Source organism: Mytilus trossulus, unplaced genomic scaffold, assembly GCF_036588685.1.
Source record: "Mytilus trossulus isolate FHL-02 unplaced genomic scaffold, PNRI_Mtr1.1.1.hap1 h1tg000210l__unscaffolded, whole genome shotgun sequence".
Classification (NCBI taxonomy): Eukaryota; Metazoa; Mollusca; class Bivalvia; order Mytilida; family Mytilidae; genus Mytilus; species Mytilus trossulus.
In genome coordinates, this window is record NW_026963310.1 from 3,556,346 (window position 1) to 3,573,504 (window position 17,159).

The window sequence follows — 17,159 nt, forward strand, 5'->3', positions numbered from 1 at the left end:
GTTACTGACAGGTAGTTCAAACCCTAAAAATAAATATATAACAAATAATTTATATAAGACTAAACTATCAATCAGTTCATATTCGTTAACAGTAAAAAAAATATGACAAGGTTTAAGGGTCGACAGATTGTAGATCCATGAAAGTGTAAGTGTATTTAACAATAATGTTTGGTTTGTATTTAACTTATTGACCACAAATTAAAACAGTACCCATGAAAACAATATTTAAAGATCTAATCACGTTTTGAAGTGGTTACATTTAAGAATACGTTTATTTAAACGATCATAAACTTTACCAGGATTGTTTTTAATTTCCGGGCACGGTGCACAACATTTCCGTTAAAATGAAAAATCTCGTTTGAAATAAGTTTGCTATAGTTAAATCCTTACTTCAATACCACATTTTATATCTAGGGAAAAGTGTATTAAAAGTTTTAAAAATTTATTTATAAACATTGTGATGATAATGAGACACACATACCCTGAAATCGATTCGGCTTTGAATAACTTGTATCCTTGAATACAAACATAGTTAGAATCGGTGTACAGTTTGTACTCATTGGAGTACCAACTTAATTAAACGACAATGAACACAAATACTGATATCTAACAGTGCGCAGCTCAAAGTCAATTTGAGTTCGATATTTTTGTAATTTTACTTTTTATTAATTGATATACCAACAACTTAATCAAACAATAAGAGTGTAATGCGTAAGCGGATATACACAATTTTGCGGTATACATTTACATACATATATATTGTCTTTCCGCAATTCGTCTGAAATGTGGATTCAATTATGTTCCAAATGAATCAATACATAATATAACTAGAAGAATAACGCACCATTAATGTGATCAGATAGTAAATACATAAGAAAGAATGGACTGAGAAGACGAAAAAATATATAAAGATGTATACTAAATAGAAGACAATCAACTAACTTAGTTGTTCTCTTATAATTATTACAATTATGTCATCATAGTAGACACATCTGTATAATTGTTTTTGAACGGTTGTTAATCTAAGTATTCCATGTTGCTTGAGAACGCTTCCTCGACATTATCTGCCTCTTCGTCTTTATCGATTGCTCTTAAAGCTTCTACAAGATTGTAAACTAGTCTTTCATTAGGCCGATTTGGTCTCCATGTCGGAAGTAGTCTTTCTCTTATTGTTCCTTCATTTCGTAACTTATCCATTCTGTTTGTAGAAATATTCAAATGTTGTCCAAGATTATAGCAGTTCTCTTCACTCAAGGTACTTACTATTCGTCGAATAGAATTCTTTCTAAGTACTGGAATGGTACCTGCATAACATAATTTTATCCTGATGTAAAACTTTGGATTAATTATTTGTCGTTGGATACCAATTTTGTGGATTTCGTAGGTACATGTGAAGCAAACATTTTAACGTTCAACGAATAACTAACTTTCCATAGGTTTTTATATAATATTTGGCAAAACCATGAAATTAGATGTACATGAAAGTGAAAGTTTTGTTCAATCCAAGAAAATAAACGAATTCAAAGTTACTCTTTCCATCTATCATTCATATAGATGTAAAGATGTCGAATGGGTCACAAGACTACTTTTTGATTAATTCAGCCTTATTTCTCGTGTTAATATATTCCTAAATAAATCATTTGCTTTAAAGGGGGACAAAAGATAACAGAGGGACATTCAAACTCATAGATTGAAAATTGACTGATAGCGCCATGGCTAAAAATAAAAAAGACAAACAGATAAATGATAGTACAGAAGACTTTAAAATATAGACATGGAATCAAAATATATAAGATATATGCATAACAAGCACACCATGTTGACTTTAAAGCAAGCATAGTGTAATTAATTAGTGTCATTGAATAATGGAAGAAATTAAAATACTCGTTTAAGTTGGTATCATAGTCTAAAATAAAAATGATAGAACTTGTTCATACTTTGCAAAAGCGTAGTATCTATTAATATATGTTCAAACATATAATTAAAATGATAGGTCACCGCGCATTTTCTCAAGCTACAGATTGGGATAAAATGACACAATTTGTATGGATTTTACAGGAAAAAACACATTTTGTGATTAGAAACTAAACTAGATAATAGAATTGTAAAATACATTATGAAAAGATCGCTTTCATACGATGCTTTGAGAGTATCAAAAGTAAAGAGAGGGTCACCGTACGTTTTGTCCGGCTAAAATACAAAATAGGAAAATTCCATGTAGATTCCTCCAGAAAATTCACTGTTTTAGAGTTAGCCTCCTTAAAAAACACAAATTTAAAAACATTAAAAATCGGCATTCCTGCATCAAATTGTGCTTACTTAATAGAAAATCTAAACCTAAGCTTCTCTGTTTTTTACAATCTATGATGGCAAAAGACACCCATACCCCCTAAAGGCACAAATATATAAAGCTATGAAGGAGTTAGTAATTCATAAAAAGAACACCAACATATAATTTCATTGTCCATTTCTTTTAAGTTTTATCGGGCAAAGATAAAGGTGGTACCCAACACTTTCAGTAAAATCAATTTTGCTCGTTTAATGTTCGTAGAACTTTGACAAAGTATTTACTTTGACCCTTTATATATAAAAATTAAAAAAAAAATGAACCTACCAATTGATCAGAAAAATGACAGTGGTTATATAGCAGTTTGACAAACACTAATTTTGATAATTTAGAAGCTTAAGATTTCCTTAAAAACTCAACGTAATTTAAACCTTTAGCTGATTTAACAGAGTTATCTCCCTGTAGTGTTGGGTACCACCTTAAGGCAAATGACTCACATACATAGTATATTTGATTTGAGGCATACAATGCAGTTTTCATTTTACTGTGAATTGTATACGAAAATTTGCATACAACCTACTTTCACTTACTTCATTTCAAGCATGTAACAACATAATATACATAGTACCTACATGTGAAAAATTAAGAGATAGATGGGGTCAACGTACATTTTGGACATTTACTGAAAATTTCGGTTTGTTGTACATGTCTTTCCTTTAAAAATGGGATCAAATAATCTCCATAAAATAACACATTACGTATGTGTCTATTTTAAACTTGGGTAGCCCATGTACTCGTTTTCAAACTAGTGTTTAAAACATACATCGTATACAGATATGTCACAATTTAACGTCGCAATTAATGTTTACATGGAAAACGTTTGCAACGTCTTTATTGTCCCTGTTATTACATCGTATGCATTTAACATACTAACTCATACCACACTCATACCACATCTTTTTATATCTATTAAAACATTCATATGAGATACAAGAAACCCCAAGCAAAGCATGTTAGCTTTCGAAACCCTAGGCAAAGCATGTTAGCTTTAAAGCAAGCATAGTTTGATAACCTTTGTTAATGCTGTGTCATTGAATTAAAAACAAAAACTCTTTCCACTTACAAGGTGAATACACAAATCAATGATAAATTCACATTATGTAACACCGAAACGGAATTTAATTATCCGTTTCTTTTTGTATATATGCACACAAATGAAGCACATACATTGAACATTTCATTGGGACCGTTAAAAGTTATTCAAACACTGAAAACACACCACTCTTCACTTTGACTCAGTGACAACTACTAACAAATATTACTTACACTGAGGATCACTTGGGTCAACCATTACATTGACTGTATGATCTGAAATGAAGCAATAAGTTGTATTTTGTATCAAAATATAACTTATCAGCGTAACCAAGGTATTTACAATTTAATAATTCATGATATTTTCTAGTATCGTCCTCCTCTTTTGTGTTGTTTTAAAAAAATCATTGGATAAAATCTCTTAGTCATTTCAATACGCTAATTTTATATTCAATGTCCAATTGCCTGTGGATTCTCGATCTCTAGTTTTAGATAATCCATAAATAAATTGATATCATTTTATTGACTTTTGCTTAAGCCCTACAAAAATTTCATGTCCGTTCTACGAAGAGCATGGTAGTTGAAAATGCATTAGTTTCTTTGCCAGGGAGGTATATTACCTTTGACGAAATGTTACGATCAGTGCTTCAGTGCATAAGGTACCTTAATAAATTGTTACGACTTAAATACGATATTGGCCTTGTTCTGTTAGGATTTAGTAAAACAAATAGTGTATACCTTTATACTGATATCTTGTATGCATTCAATTGTGATAGATAGACAAAGGATGGAATAAAAATGTCTGAATCAAGATAGTTCAAGAGTGGCTAACTTCCATTATAATTTTGTTTTAGGATTATATTTTCCGATGTTTGACTTTCTTTCTGTCACTAGTAAACACTAGATAAATGAAGGTGTACGTCTTGTTTAGATTAAAATAGAATTACCTGGAGTTTGTTTGTCCACTGGAAGTACTAGTTCTGATTTAAACTCTTTACCATATGAAGCCCGTGTTCCGGCTTCAAAGTGATCTATAGAATTGTGACAAAGGTTTCCAAAAAAACCAGACTTCACATGTACTGTCGGAACAGTGGCTGTGTGACGCTTATCGTTTTGTCTAACTACAACCTGTAGCTCAATGTTAACCTGGCCTTGAATTGTAGTTGTTTTTGTGTCATTAGTTAAATGAAATGTGTGATGATTTCCGCTGTTTCTTTTCTTGTTTGGATTAAACGAAACAACATAGTCCTGATCTGTAAGACTGTCTGTTTCAATATTTCCAGTTAATTTGATCTAGAAAACAAATGTTCATTTGAAAAAAAAGAAATACTAAGTTCTTACAGTAATATTTAAAAATATAATTTACATTCAAAAAAGAAATGTAGTACAGCTATTTGATGTTTAAATTTCAAACAAAGCACATATTTGGTAAAAGGCTCCAGGGTTAACAAATTAATGAAACTGGATTTCGTATGACAACACATAGAAGCTTCATTAAAGAATGTTAAGAGCAAATAATAATGTTTATCCTTTTGAAAAGAATGTTCTTTCGTTAAATATGTACAGTGATGGATTTGGATTAGTACACGCAGTGTATTTGGTATTACATCTCAGCTCCTTTGTGCTAATAGGGGTGATCTGAGCCGGATCACCCATACCAGATCACCCCAGTTTGAATATCTTTGTTTTGCATGATTTTCTTTGTTCTGTAACATTTTGGCGGGAATGTCAAATGAACTTTAAAACTTATAATTTAAAATACGGAAAAGACTATCTATCAAAATTTACGTAGAAAAAATCCAGTGTCTATGCTGGGATTCGAACTCAAGACCTTCAGCATATCAAACCACGACTGCTATCACTACACCATTTCACTAGGAATACTGGATACCAACTACCAGTTATTATACTTAAAGAAAGCAAGATATTTTTAAGTGGGGCGAGTTTGTAGACCTTTATTCAGTGGGGTTTAAACCCTTTTTTTTAGTAAGTAAGTTGTCGGACTGATTGTGCAATTTGATTTTACACTTTTTCAAAATGGAACGAGTCGGTAAACAAGAGTAGGGCGATTTTATTTATAAAGTGGCGATCTAGTTTGGGCCGATTGGCAAGTGGGGCGAATTAACATTGTTTAATATCTACTGATCGTTTCGGGGTCAAAAAGGGTATACATTTTATAGTAATATATAGAATATATTATAATGGTTGTGTGGCGTTCTAAACTACATTTTTTGAATTGTAAATGTTTTTTCGTCTAATCTAAAAAAGCTGGGATATAAAATTGTTATCTCACATGGACTTCGATGTGTTAGTGTTAGATCACCCTCCGGCCATCTGGGTGATCTGACACTGACACACCGCGTCCTCGTGTGAAAACTATTAAAGAACCGGTTACATGATATCGTAGCAACGTAATACTAACGTATTATAAAGACACTAGCTAATCTTTGTACAAGAATAAGGTTTGTCTGTCTACGTATCATACATGTTTGTTTAAATAACATATTTTTAATTCATCGTGTAAGTCAAGCAAACAAAATGTAGATTATAAAGAATAAAATCAGGAAGGTTCACCTTCTTACTTTTACATCGTCTGTGCAAGACATATATTTACCCTAAATGACTGATGTTCTCTGATAATACAATCTTTATATTCAACAGATTGTTTAATAAATCGTTTACGCATCCAATATTTTCTTCTTTTTTTCCCTTGACTTTTCGATGCGCATTCGACAACCATTGATAATTTGCCATTCAAATCATTCTTGAGCATCACAAAAAATTCTACTTTTCTTTCTCTCTTTACCGCTTTAGTCGCAAGCTGTCTAGCTTTTTCGGGGTTTCTCCTCGATGTAGCAACATATCTGAAAAGCAAGGCATTTAATAGTTACCAAACTAGTAGTCGTGTATCGTGAATCACAAAATGAACTTAGAACAACATGGTACAATAGTAACACGGCATTACCAATAACATTAAAAATAATAGCAACATCCTTAATACGGAAAATTTAGCTACAACGAATAAAGGAAATACAATCAACTTCACACAACACAAAACCTGAAGACATGCCAACGTTTTTTATTAATATGAGCTCATTGTAAACGCAAGTGTGATCTATGCTCTAATAATAATTTCGCAAATAATATAGGTTGTATGTCGCGAGCAGCAAGACAGGAGGACAGAATAATCTACAATTACATGATGAAAACATAAACAAGTCAATGTTAACACTAACAAATTAGTATTCTCTGATTAGTGTCCCTTTTAAGTACATATATACTATGATTAATTCATACCATGTTGTCTTTAAACAAAAATCCCTTACCTTCAAAAGATAACTGTACAAAATTAAATAAGCGATGCTAAGCACTTTATGAATATAGCAGTACAAAACCTTGATATTCTTATTTTGACTTTTAGATGTACAATGTAGTGGGTGTTATATTTATACGCAATACAACAAGGTAGGTATATAATAGGTGACGTTTTGAACACTGTTTTAGCCTCACCTATTTTTATGCGTATACCAAGACCGATAATCCTAATGCACTATATGTTGTGTGTCAAACTTGTCTTTATTTCTTCTAATATCTCGGCGGAGTTGATGTTCTATGTCACGCTGTCTTATATGTTTGATAATTCGTCACATAATTATGAATATAGAGAAAATTGGTTTTATTTAATTTTTTGCTGTGTTATAAATAAGGATATATGTAACTTTTATCCCCAATAGTCTCGACTAAGACAATCATATTAAAATCAAAATGTGAATAAAAGTGATGCGGAACAGTGTTTCAATTTTAAAGCAATAAGTAAATAAGGACCATTTTAAATAAGTTTATTGTTAAATGGCTTCGATATATCATCTTTACATTTACACTTCTTAGGAAAAAATGGATTTTTTTAAATCCTGATAAATCTGTACACGTGCAACAACTATTAAATCTTACATTGAAAAATGGTTTGCATCAAACATGACGAAATTGCGTTCCCTTCCTTTAATATCGCAAATTGTCCAGTCGTTTTCATCTGGAAAGTCTTTGTCAGAAGACAGGATGATAACATCGTCGTCTTTAGGAATGGAAGAATGTATTGGTAGTTTCATCTTGACAGGTTTGTTTGGTTGACTGTGATTAACCATTGTTAGGTCCATGGCATTTGTAAACAAAACTGATATATCAGCATCGATGCTTTCAAGATTCCAATCTTTTGTTTCGGAAATCTAAAATCAAATAATTTGAACTTATTGATCGTTGAATTGAGTTAACATAACTTGTGTATTTTGGAAACAATCTCTAACAATTATTATTAAAAATTATATTGCATTGTCAAAATTTTAAATTCACAATGAACATGATGAGGGATTCAATTAAATCACAAACATACTGTACTCCGACGAAAATTCGAAACGGAAAGTCCACGGAAACACCCTTTTCTAATGATAGCATGAACATATGCGTTAACAAGAGGTTATATAAAACAAACAAAAGTGGAACTTTACTGGTGATAACTGAAGAGATGTATCAATCCCGTTTAAAAAAAAATGTATGAAAGATACACTGTTCTAAGCGTATAATAACATGCATATTTTGGCAAAATTAAACAGATGTTAATATTCGGACACACACTCTGTCGATTAAAGTGGTTTTTTTTTATTTATAAAAAATGCATAATATAACTAGATATGATTTTCGTCTTTTCATTACAAATGCAGTCCCTTAAATTGACAAGAAAACACTTCGGCTTGTATGACAAACTGTACATAAAATTGATAATGGAAATGGAGAACGTGTCAAAGAGACAACTTCCCGACGATAGAAAAAACAACAACAAAGGCAACCAAAAGGTCTTCATTGTAGCGAGAAATTCCCACACCCGGAGGCGTCCTTCAGTTGAATACTAAACACATATATACCAGATTAGTGATTATGAACGCCATACTAATTTCCAAATTGTACACTAGAAACTAAAATTAAAATAATACAAGACTAACAAAGTCCAAAGGCTCCTGACTTGGATCAGGTGCAAACATGCGGCGGGGTTAAACATGTTTGTGAGATCTCAACCCTCCCCTATACCTCTAGCCAATGTAAAAAAATCACCAGATTAGTGATTATGAACGCCATACTAATTTCCAAATTGTACACAAGAAACTAAAATTAAAATAATACAAGACTAACAAAGTCCAGAGGCTCCTGACTTGGATCAGGTGCAAACATGCGGCGGGGTTAAACATGTTTGTGAGATTTCAACCCTCCCCTATACCTCTAGCCAATGTAAAAAAGTAAACGCATAACAATACGCACATTAAAATTCAGTTCAAGAGGAGTCCGAGTCTGATATCAGAAGATGTAACCAAAGAGCATAAACAAAATGACAATTATACATAAATAACAACAGACTACTAGCAGTTAACTGACATGCCAGCTCCAGACTTCAACTAAACTGAGTGAAAGATTATGATTTCATCATATGAACATCAGGCATAATTCTTTCCGTTAGGGGTTTAGTATCATGCCATCATAACAGATATGAGAAGAACATAACCCGTGTCATCCCAACAACTGGTTTTTGAGTTAATGTGTTTAGTTCCGATGCAAAGGCCCTATAAGTGAATCGATATTAACGCCAAAATATGCAATTTTGTACGTTATACAAATGAAATGTTCAATTTCATAGAGCTTTAAAATTAAATTTTGAAGTGCAATTAAAAAATCTATTAAAAATGATTTTGAAAAACACACACTTAAAAAAGCATCGCTTGATTATGTTATACCCTAAAAAAACAATTGAATAATTTGACTCTTGAAGTTTTTTGGAAATGTGAATTGCATGTGAAAATCATTAACACTGTTTTAATTCCCTACTGAACCCCTATTTTAACTATTTTTACCTATTATATTTGTTTTGTTTACACATCGTTGTTAATATAATGGCATTTGGAGGGGAAATTATTTTCTGAAGGAATCTACATAGAATTTTCCTATTTTGTATTTTAGCCGTGAAAAACGAACAGTGACCCTACCTTTTCTTTTGATATTCTCAGAGCATTGTCTGAAAGCTATTTGTTCTTTAAGTATTTAACAATTATATCATTTTGTTTAGTTTCTAATCCCAAAATAGTGTTTTATCCTGTATAGTCCATGCATAATGTGTCATTTTATCCTGTATCTTGAGGAAATGCGCGGTGACCTATCATTTTTATTATATTTTTCAACATATATCAATAGATACTACGTTTTGGCAAAGTATGAACAAATTCTTTCATTTTTATTTTAGACTCCCATACCACCTTAATACACCATTTTCTACATTTGAAAACGCCTGTACCAAGTCAGGAATATGACAATTGATGACTATTTGCTTGATGCATTATCATTTGATTGTGCTATTTGATTAGACAGTTTCCGTTTTGAACTTTTCCTCGGAGTTCAGTATTTTTGTGATTTTAACTTTTTCATACTTACATTCACTTTTAATTTATCACCAGAGGTAAATGCACCTTCTGGTATTTCTATTTTTGCATCTGGTTCCATTTCTGGTTGGATGCTTGAAGGTCCACGAGAAACACTAAATATTTCGGGCTTCTCTTGTACTATAATGGTAAACCTGGATGCTGTCTTCAAATTGACCACTACCGACACAAGTGTATACTAGAATTACAAGTTGAAAATATTACACGCAATTTGGTAGACAAGACTCTTTAAAGCAATTGAACACATACTATAAATTTAAGCAGTTCAGAGGCAAACATGATTGCTAAAAAAACATAGCCTCACAGTAAGTTATAATTTGATAGATCGAAAACTCTAATATATAATCACATTTAATGAATGTGCTAACGACTAATATATATTCTAATTTAACGAATGAGCTAACGACTTGCAAAACACTTACTTTTTAATTAATTCATTCAATTTAGATGTATGAAGTTTTATCCGGGGACTTCCAATATATTGAAGTATTACGTAGCGAATTTAAAAGAAAGAGGTATTTAAATAATTTTAATCAAAATCGCAATCCTTTTTTCTAACTCATATAAATTTCTGAAGACATCCAATTATAAGAATATTTAAGGTAATATCTTTTTTTAAACATGTTAACGTTTTGGAGTACATTGTTGTATGTGTGCGATGATATGCAAGGTTGCAATATATACTGAGCCAAAAAATGTTAGCAACAAAAATGTGAAATTTTATTTTATTACAAAATCATAACAACATATATTTTTAATAATAACAAAAAGGAATTATGACATGTCAGAAGCACCATGAATGTTTATCACTTACATTCATTAGAATTTTCGTTGTATGGAGCGCGGGAGGGTCCAAATACGGAAATGAGTAAAGTGTTATTCAAAATCAATTTCACAGCCATGCCCTAAGTGCACTAATGAAGGATTGGCAGATACACCAGTAGCTACCCTTAGTCAATGCACTACTTTTTGGCCGGAAAAAAACTTGTCACGTGTTGACGTAAAGTGAAGGTAGCGCTCCTCCCTTGACGATAGTTTTTTTTGGTCTATGAGATATCGACCTATCCTGTGCAGTTGCAATTTGTCGATATCTGTTTGTTAGTTTCTAAGCTGTTGCCTTATGCACATTAAATCAAGCCATGATGCTAGCAACCCTCGATCCGGCATCAACCGTTTTAACAGCTTTCTGACGGTTATTTTCGGAGAGTCCTGATTGACGCCCCATGCAATTTGTTCAAATGTGTATGTGTTTTTCTTACTAATGGTGTGTTTCTGAACGTTAGTGAAAATATTTTTTTTTATATCGTTTTAAAAGTACAGGTACCGAAGGTAAAACATAAGTTATACGTGCAAATCTGAAATAACGCGAAATGAATCACCAGGAAAAAAACTACGACTGTTTCTAATTACAGGTAAAACTAAGGATTTAAACAATGATGTTAAAATATTTTTTTCCAGAAACAACAACAAAAAAAAACAAAAAAGTGTTGCTAAACTTTTTTTGCTCAGTATATTATTGAATCTGTTTTAAGTTGTTGTCGTTTGGTGATGTGGTTCATAAGTGTCTTCCATTCCTCGTTTTGCAAAAAAGATTATATCATCGTTTTTATTTTTCATTTGATTTGTTTAACACTAGTCTGGTCATTTTCAAGCAATTTATATCTTGCTGTTCTGTGTGAGCCGAAATTTCGTGAAGGAGTCGTAATTTTACCTTTATTAAGTTTTTTAAAACTTTTAACACATTGTGACTTGAATGGTGCATTGTCTTATTAGCAGATTAGGACTCATACCACATCTTTCTATTTCTATATATGATTTTAAGGATTTTGAATCAATATAAAACCAATTCTTCAAACAGTGAATAGTGTTAATGTTAGTATTAAATGTATTAACAAAAAGGCAAACTTCAAGATAAATTGATTAAGATGGAAATCCATAAATAAGAAGAACACCAAACGCCAAGATGTATCTCTTTTCAGAAGTTTAACGAATTCTTGACTTGCAGCTTAAAAACCACGACTAATCATTCAGTCATTCGTGGTTTTATATGACTGTGGTTTATATTTTCATGTTATTGACAACATTGTGTGAGCAACCACAACTGTAACGTGTTATCGTGGCAATATTTTGATCAAGCAGCAAAAATTGTGTTAATACATATACCACATAATTGACTTAGAACATACACATGATACAATAATGATTCAATCGATAATTCACCTAACTCACCAGTGTAATATATGTGTATGTACCTTACGCGGCTACTTCACCAACTATGACTGACAGTCAGATAATGTTCCATATTGTGAAAAAATATATATATATACCTCAATTCTCTCGTCGATGATGTTCTCATCCATCTGACTAATAATATCAACTGTTACACCACTTTCTATCGGCAATATTATAACCTCTTCGTTACATCTTGGTCTGCCTTCAACCTTGATATTTAAGGCTATTTTATCAGGTTTCGAACCCCATGCTATTACCTCAAAAACATCGCTGAATATATGCTGATTTGGGCTTAACATGAACTGTTCATTTGTTTTCTCAGTTGATTCTTTAGCAATATATAGGAAAAAACCACTAGTAGTGTTAACTGTATTCAGTGTAACGCCTAGTCTTGAATAATATTGAATATTGCCTTGAGCTTTGATGTGCTTAAGCTTGTACATAATAGACCTTAAATATTAAAGTAAAAGAAAGTATTATATCTGCAAAATACATATACAAATTAATCTGTGCGATTGAGTTAAACATTTTTTGCAAGTATGCTGTTTCTTTGTTTAAACATGGAAACTTGAATCAAGCTATTTTCTGTTAACAATACAAACAACAACCTAGTTGTACAATTTTATTTTTTAAGGATTTACGAGTTTTTGAGTATGCCGAAACGAAACACTTTTCTGAATTGAAATGCATCAAGCCGTCATCCTTCAAATTATTTAATTCCGTTGGCTTGCAGGTTAAAAACCACGACTTATCATTCAGTCATTCGTGGTTTCATATGAAACATATAAACATTTGTTATTCTCGTGGTGTTTTGTCTGATGATTGGTCTGTTTCTGTGTGTGTTGCGTTTCGGTGTTGTGTCGTTGTTCTCCTCTTATATTTAATGCGTTTCGCTCGGTTTTGGTTTGTTACCCCGATTTTGTTTTTTGTCCATGGATTTATGAGTTTTGAACAGCGGTATACTACTGTTGCCTTTATTCATATGACATATAGCATGCATATTTTTTTAGGTTATAATACTTATACTGCCGAATGAACGATGATTTCAAGAAATATCTGAAACGTTCTGCTTTTCTATCGTTTTTTGTTTGTTTTTTCCAATCCTGATTTTAAGCAAAATGTTATCCCAGTTTACCACTTGAAATATTAAGGCATTTGATTCATTCGTGAGTAATTTTTAAAGGAACAACTTAACAACCATTGTCCCTTTGAGCATTGTAAAACTGATGTATTCTTACAGGAAATGATCATGTTGTAACGCGAAGAAACAATACAAAGCCAACCATTAAATACATGCCTCTCCTTGTAAAAGTAACAAACTCACCCGAAATCCATTGCTGCTAACCTGTCATTTTGATCAAGGACAAGCTTTATGGTTGGTCGTTCCTTTTTGTCAAATGAGTTCAAATCAACGGTAAAAAAAGTCCAATCTTGTACTAAAACCTCGGTCCCAAAATAGCATAATAACCTGATTATATTTGACTCTTTATTTATCAGTGCAAAATCTAAAGCGCTATTACCATTCTAAAAAAGAAGACAATTCAATAACATTTATACATTGTACTAAGTGCTTTTCATGTATTATAAAATTTATTTATAATTTCATATTTGCATTGAACATATTTGTGGCGTAACCTCTATTTAAACATTTGTAAAGAAGAGATGCTATCTTATGGTGATTGTTGAACTATAATAAAGTCAGCTGCTCGATGTTACTCATATATCATCAACAGGCAATGTAGAAGAAGGAATTCAGACTACACTACCAAAAATCCTTTTTTATGCTTACACATTTTGATAAAATTTACTACGTTTTCATTCAAAATAGATTTATAATAACAATATATCCTGTCAAACATTATATTTTTGAATACGAGAACTTAGTCATGCTTATTGCATAATTAAAAGTATTTGTTGAATTGACGTACTTATCGAAGTTAATATCTACGTGTTTTTAAAATATCTTTAGATGTAATGAAAAAAACAATTATTATCAATCGGTTATTTTGAGTCTATCCTGTCCTATTTCAATTTTGTTGATAACACATACCGAACAGCCATTGCAGATCTGCTGTTCATGTTTTTTCGGGCTAATGTTAATAACAGTATTTACATTTTTAAATCCGTCTAATCTTTCACAAAAGCTGTTAAATAGCTGCAATGTCATGATTTATGGACAATTCGATCATCGTCAAAAGAGATCGATTATCTTAGCTGTTGATATCAAACGTTCTTCCAATTTAATTATTAGTATGTTATACTTAAATAATACAACAAAGTCGCGGTATAACTGCAACTGGGCAAGTGTTGAAAGAAAGAGTATTTTTTAAATTTCGCGGGCAGTACGTCGACTGAGCATGCGAAAGCGTATAACACATATTTCAGGCACACTATAATTTCAATTGAGCATGCATAGCTAATACATAACGGATCAATTGCATATTACTAATGTAGAAATGCTTAGAAATATTGATAGAAATAATAACAACTCACCTCATCAAGCATATTGATATTTGCACCGTATGTTACCAGAGCAACCAAAGCTTCTATATTCTTATTAATAACTGCAAAATGCACTGCTGTGTGTCCATCCTGGTTAAAATAGCGTCAATATGTTATTCAATAATTAATATATAATAAATTTATAAACACAAGGAGGTGATTGGCATATGATAACTAGAAGACAAATCGGTAAAACGACTTTTTATATTAACATGATGTGTATCTACCATAAAATATACAAATACTACTGTCATGAAATGTTGATATCCAACAGACTATGAAATCGAGGAAAGGTTATTTTCACGTCATTACATATCAAAATCTAAAAGGTAGTTTAAGTAGAGTATTTACATATAAAGCAGAAGTATTATATATTCGTTTCAACTAGCATCCATCTAATGTTTGTTTTAGTTAATTCTGTCTTAGACCCTAGAATTTAAAAAAAAAATGGCAGCAAAACATAATTTAGCCTTAATATTATTCAATGTAAAATTCAATGTCTAGTGTTGCCTTTAAAATTGACTATTCAAAACGACTATTCAGCCTACATGCATCTGCCACAGACAAAGGAGACGTTGTACATGTATGACAAAAGTCATGTCTCAAGTATCTATTTGAAATTACCAAAGGGAGTAACTGAATTGAGCGTAACCTAAGAAACAATTGTTTTTTTCAGATATAATAAATAATCCCTGTTGAATGATATTTTATAGATATAGGAAGATGTGGTAGGAGTGCCAAGGGAACAACTCTTCATCCAAGTAACAGTTTATAAAAGTAAACCATTATATGTCTCGGTATGGTCTTCAGAACGGAACCTTATCTCATCGAACAACAAGTTATTAAGGGTCATAATCAATTAGTAGAGTAAACACAGTCAAACATGAAAACCAAGGTCTAATCTACATGAAAAATGAGTAACAAGAAACACTTATGATCCACATCAAAGAAAGATAATTACTGAATATTAGATTCATTAATAAGGACCGGTGCAAAGAATTGCATCAGGATATACATGTCTAAATGCTTAAGTATTGAACCACAGATCTGAGTTCTCCTTGAATCTACTAATATATGATGCGATGTTACCAACCTTTCCACAGCTATCTAACGTAAGCACACTTTCCTCTAGTATACTAATTATCACATTTACAAGTCCCGCTGAACTGGCATAATGAAGAGCGGTGTTATCATCCTAAAGAAACAAGAAAAATGTAACATATTAACTGAATCTCAAAAACAGTCGAACAACATAATTTTTATTAAACTTTTTTCAAATTCCCTATAAAAATCCCTCTAAAACCTTCCTTGTGAGTTTTCAAAATTGTTTTCTATTAAACTTATATTCTTATTCAATCAGTGATAGTGTCTTTTGTTAGTTTTGAAGCTTAAGTAATTACTTGTAGGTGATATGTTTTTAAATATTAAAATATCTTTAATATATGAACATTTTGATATATGAGTTATAAGTATAATAAGAGACAGAAAATTCGAATGCATTGTATTTAAAAAAAAAAAAGGTTTGTTTGATCATGTTGATACCACCTTTACAGGTTATCGTCCGGTTATTAATAGATGATTAGTTAAGATATGTTGTAAAGACTAAATTCACTAAAAAAAAGAGTTAAAATTGCTTTTTTGTTAGGCACATTATGTAACATAGCGCCCAAACTACAGTTATGAATATCATTTGCTTTCATAGGCAGTGAGCATTCCTGAAGTAAAATTCAAAAGGGCGTTGTGGACTCTCATACTCTATACGGTGTATTTTCCATTTTCGGCCAAAGGTTCCTGGTATCATAGGCCCAGTAATCGGTTATTTGACACTGTTCTTACAATAAATAGACAAGAGGAAGGTTTTAACGCTTTAAGACACTGATATTAATTACCTGATCAACAAATGATGTGTCTATCCCATTTTCTATGAGATTTATGGCCTTGGAGTCTTTTTTACTTTTCACAAGTGATATGAGTTCCATCGATCGATCCTTATCGTTGTAACCTGGAGTAGATTTTCATCTTTTTTATAACAGCATATATGTCTGAAAAATATCAGCAGTCAGGTCATCACACGTTATATATCAGTAGAGAAAATTCTACATTTAACAATATGTTATAGCAATTTTTTTTTTACAATTTATCAAATATTATAAAGCAAAGCTAGTAAAACATTATTTTCTTTAAAATGAAATTGAAAGTGGAAACTCATAACTGTCTTTATCACTTGCATTACACTAACCCAAAGAGGCTCATATAACTGGTTTTAACTTTATATTAAGAAATATAACACTTTTGTAAAACTAATTTAAATGACGGATTTTGACAAACCGTTGTCTGTCCTTAAGACACAACTCATACACGATTTAACAAATGTGCATGTCACTTTAGTGAACTGTTTATATCTTTAGACGTGGGATCCTTTCAATTTTCATAAATTTTAGATTTTATATTTCCTAGTCAGAAGGTTAAAATAATTCAACAGGATACTTTGCTAGTTGGACACGTTTCCAAGGAATAAAAAAAATCAGGTTAAAAGAGGTGATGTTTACATTTTTCGGATAACAGCTCAA

The 17,159-nt window shown here is 31.6% G+C and overlaps 2 protein-coding genes across 2 annotated transcripts; both read right to left on the reverse strand.

Annotated features, from left to right (window-relative positions):
• Nucleotides 1–818: 818 nt before the first annotated feature.
• LOC134700986 (uncharacterized) lies at nucleotides 819–13,604 on the reverse strand. The gene is made up of 8 exons (XM_063562128.1): nucleotides 13,412–13,604; nucleotides 12,183–12,537; nucleotides 9,848–10,033; nucleotides 7,331–7,602; nucleotides 5,994–6,243; nucleotides 4,327–4,672; nucleotides 3,614–3,655; nucleotides 819–1,304 (listed from the first exon to the last, which is right to left on the reverse strand). The coding sequence occupies exons 1-8, from the start codon at nucleotides 13,420–13,422 to the stop codon at nucleotides 1,018–1,020; spliced, it is 1,749 nt and encodes a 582-aa protein (XP_063418198.1). The 5' UTR covers nucleotides 13,423–13,604; the 3' UTR covers nucleotides 819–1,017.
• Nucleotides 13,605–14,162: 558 nt separating this feature from the next.
• On the reverse strand, nucleotides 14,163–16,625 carry LOC134700954 (ankyrin repeat domain-containing protein 7-like). Its single transcript, XM_063562098.1, has 4 exons — nucleotides 16,479–16,625; nucleotides 15,683–15,784; nucleotides 14,581–14,679; nucleotides 14,163–14,177 (listed from the first exon to the last, which is right to left on the reverse strand). The coding sequence occupies exons 1-4, from the start codon at nucleotides 16,566–16,568 to the stop codon at nucleotides 14,163–14,165; spliced, it is 306 nt and encodes a 101-aa protein (XP_063418168.1). The 5' UTR covers nucleotides 16,569–16,625.
• Nucleotides 16,626–17,159: the final 534 nt, after the last annotated feature.